Raw genomic sequence first — 3,779 nt, 5'->3', positions numbered from 1 at the left:
TTAATTTTGAAATGGATCGTGTGTGTGAATATAATGTTACGGTCCAAAAGACATTTCCAGGTGTCTTGTACCCCGCACGGGACTACTCGGATGAAGCGCACACGGTTCAAATTATTAGACTGTTTTGCACCACACAGGAAAAACCTTCCGTGTGTCATGATCGGGCCTTACTACTGGAAGTTGATAGACCAAATGTAAATTGTGCAAGAACTTGAAAAACCAAAAACATACCTTTCTCGTGTTATTTTTCAACAAAAACCGCACTTTATTCCTGATACAAACTATTCCAATTCACCAAAATGCTGTCGATACCGCCTTAGAAAAACCTAAATGAGCGATTAATATGCTCTATCAAACTTTTAGGAACCAAATTGGCCCATGAAGTTTCTGCATCCTCTAGACCTTGATTTACATTCAAGAAAAAGGACAGGTATAGGGAAACCCCAAACGAGTACCGACCGGATCGACGTGATACATACACATTCACCAAATACAGGAGTAAACGCTAGATACTGAATGAGGCTGATCGATACAGTGAGTGAAGAAGCAACGGCTGTCGTCACTCCCCGTAGAAGACGTCCTCGAAGCACTTGAGATACTGTGGCTCCAGCGCGAACAGCACGGCGATGCCGTCGTCCCTGTGTGCGCGCTGCGTGACGTAGGCCGTGCCGCTGCCGAACATCTGCGCGGGCGCGACGAACTTGGGCGCGCCCCAGCCGAAGTCGGCGTCGTACATGGGCATCCCCAGCCAGCTGACCACCCACAGGTCGGACTCCGGCATGAGCTGCCCGCGCGCCGCCTGGCTGCCCTTCTCGGACTCCAGCTCCAGGTAGTCGACCACGGAGCGCACGTACGAGTCGTCGACGTGCTCCACGGCCTTCCTGATGGTGCCGGCCACGAACCCCAGCGGCTGGGCCAGGACGTCGCCCACCCTGACGGTGACGAGGTCGCGCACGATGGCGTTTCCGAAGAACTGGCGCGGGAGCGGCGGGCGGAGGCGGTGGCGGATGTTGGCCGGCACGCGGAGGCGGGTTTCGGAGTCCGGCGCGAGGCCGCGGGCGACGCACATGCAGCGCCAGAGGTGCGCGGTGACTGCGCCGTAGGTGGACACGCCGGGCGCGCACCGGGACTTGAGGTCGGCGAGGAGCTTGGTAGATATAGAGTAGACGCGGGTCACGAAGGGGCGCGGGAGGCCGTTGAGGTACGCCGGGGAGTAGACCGGGTGGTCGAAGTCGGCGTGCGGCGGCGACCGCGGGCGGAGGAGTGTGCGGTCGTGGAACGGCGGCGATGGGCACGCGTCTGAGACGGCGAGGCCGCGCGCCAGCCCCGTCCACGTCTGGATGAAGTGGAACGCGCCCACGCCGTCCATGGTCACGTGGTGGATTCCGGTACCCAGCACCACTCCGCCGCACTTGAGGAAGGTCACCTGCAGCGAAGAGTCCACCCATGCACAAACAATCCACACGTTAGAAAAGATCGCATGGGACGATGGCACATTTGGATTTACAAAATCCACTTGCAGATTTTTTTTTTGAAAAATGGAGAGCGAAGCTCCGGCCTCTGCATATCCACTTGCAGATAAATAACGGCGATGCGATTACATACCCGATAATGCAAACCGCAAGTCTACATCATCATCATGTTCTAATTGATTTTTTTTAGCAGAATCATGTTCTAATTGATGAGAAACTTACGGCAAGGGAGTTGTTTTAGCCTTTTAGGCCAATAAGTTCCATGGATATATTCACCGTCACGATCAAGGTTTCTGAATCAGAAATAACAACTAGCACTATGATAAAATCTTCTATTCCCTCCATTCTAAAAAAAAAAGATGTCAGCGACTTATTTAAATTACCTATATATGCACGAAGTCATGTCTAGATATAATAAAAAAAATTATGATATTTTTTTGGACGGAGAATTTATCATGTTTGTGGATATGTGTGTCATACATGTGCACTTCACTCAGCTCAACAATATGGATATCATCGGATCCATAACAAGAAAGAGAAAAAGAATTTTTCTAGGCTAACATTTTGCTACTTCCCGTTCCATAATTCTTGTCACAATTTTTGTTTAATTTTTTTTGAGAAACAAGCAAACTCTCACAAATACATATTCTGTATGTTTACGATGTTCGCCTCATCATACTAGCCCCTCAATTGTTTGTTTATCTGGTACCATCGAATGTTTGGGGAATCCAACTTTATTCTCCTTCATATATTCTTTCGTTTTCTAACCTCGTCTTTCGATTCCTGAGGGCACCTTGTTCAAAAAAAAAAAAAAAAAAAGATTCCCAAGGACACTGGCTATATGCGTCGATGAGGAGAACATTTGCGATCCCTATCACTATCGGGGTGTTGAACTACTTGCATTTTTCTTGCAACTAAGATTAGACCTGTCTTTTTTTTTGTCTCATCATTAATTCTTTTGACAGTCATTTGCCGCTGCAAATTGATGTTTTTATAGACGAACATCAGTTCACCAATATCTTGCGTGGTGCCATGGCGAATGACCATTATCTCTAGGGGTTCCATGACAGAATATTTCTATGAGCCGTCTCTCTCAATGTTCTTCAAGGTTACTTTGTCCCTATACGCAGAGTATCATCTGGTTCTCCGTCCCTCGCCAATCGCCATATACAAGGGCTGTCCTCACCTGAGGTGCGGCTACGTCTTTTCCAAGGCAACATGGGTACAAAATTTAAGCTGCCAACCTTGAAGTACGTAGTCACTACGCGCGCATCGAAATATTTGTCATGAACTGGAAAGATTTTTTTAAAAATATCTCGACACGTATAGATCACAATTATGTGGACGAAATTTCCAAGCGAATCTAAGAAAGGTATGGAGGACCGGACCACCTAAATACGTCAACGGCAAAAGACATGAGAGGGAATTAATCGAAGACGAGAATTAGGACAGGGTTGATGGGGTCATGTGTCACCTGAAACATAGCCATAAGGCAGGGCGGGTCGCCGGACGGCGCGAACGGCACGAACATGCGCCTGATCTCCGGCGAGGGCTCGTAGTTACTACCGAAGAGGTCCTCCCCGGTGCAGTCCGCCTTGGCGACGACGAAGAGCGCGCCCTCGCCGGTGCAGTCGATCTGCAGCCGCCCGCCCTCGTCCACGCCGAGCCGCCCTGCCAGCGGGTAGAAGAGCACCAGAGCCTTGGCCAGCGCCGCCCTGATCCGGTCCGGCGAGAAGAAGTCCTCGCCGTCTGCGCCTCCCGGCGCTGGCGGCGTCGGGGCCGGGTAGTAGTAGACCAGCGGCGTGTGCGTCTTGGGCACGGCCAGGTCGAGGTTGGAGAGCCACAGCCCCAGCCGCGGCGTCTCCCCGCTCGGCGCCACCAGCGTCGAATCCACCACCTCCACCTTCATCTCGATCACCCTCTAGCTGTCTCGAAAGAGCGTAGGCGTGTGCCGCAGTAGCCTTGTCTGTGTTTCTGTTTCTGTTTGTGCGTGTTGCTTGTGGAAGAGCTAGAGACGAGCTGCGAGGACGCATATATACACGGTTTCAGGTGGGGACGGGCAAACCAACTAGTAGTAGAGTACGTGGGCTTGGCTTGCCACTTTTGGCCATATTTATTCTCTCTTACTTTTAAACGGCTAAGGTTGGTGGTCTAGTATTGCCAAGCGCATACTGTATTACGCAGGAAATCGGCCACGTACGTTAGTAATTCAGATCACCCGATAGGAGCTACTGTAGAAAATGCATGGTTTTTCAAACTACATGCCGTACGTCCTGCACATTTCGTAGCATGAGCCCCTGGTTCAGC

General features: G+C 50.8%; 1 protein-coding gene across 1 annotated transcript; it reads right to left on the bottom strand.

Moving 5' to 3' along the window:
• Window positions 1-211: 211 nt before the first annotated feature.
• LOC127318569 (putrescine hydroxycinnamoyltransferase 1) lies at window positions 212-3,492 on the bottom strand. Its single transcript, XM_051349050.2, has 2 exons — window positions 2,947-3,492; window positions 212-1,426 (listed from the first exon to the last, which is right to left on the bottom strand). Exons 1-2 carry the CDS (start codon window positions 3,379-3,381, stop codon window positions 560-562), a joined length of 1,302 nt encoding a protein of 433 aa, XP_051205010.1. The 5' UTR covers window positions 3,382-3,492; the 3' UTR covers window positions 212-559.
• Window positions 3,493-3,779: the final 287 nt, after the last annotated feature.

Source organism: Lolium perenne, chromosome 7, assembly GCF_019359855.2.
Source record: "Lolium perenne isolate Kyuss_39 chromosome 7, Kyuss_2.0, whole genome shotgun sequence".
Lineage (NCBI taxonomy): Eukaryota > Viridiplantae > Streptophyta > Magnoliopsida > Poales > Poaceae > Lolium > Lolium perenne.
The sequence above is the reverse complement of the archived record's forward strand: the minus strand, read 5'-3'. Positions and strand labels throughout refer to the sequence as shown.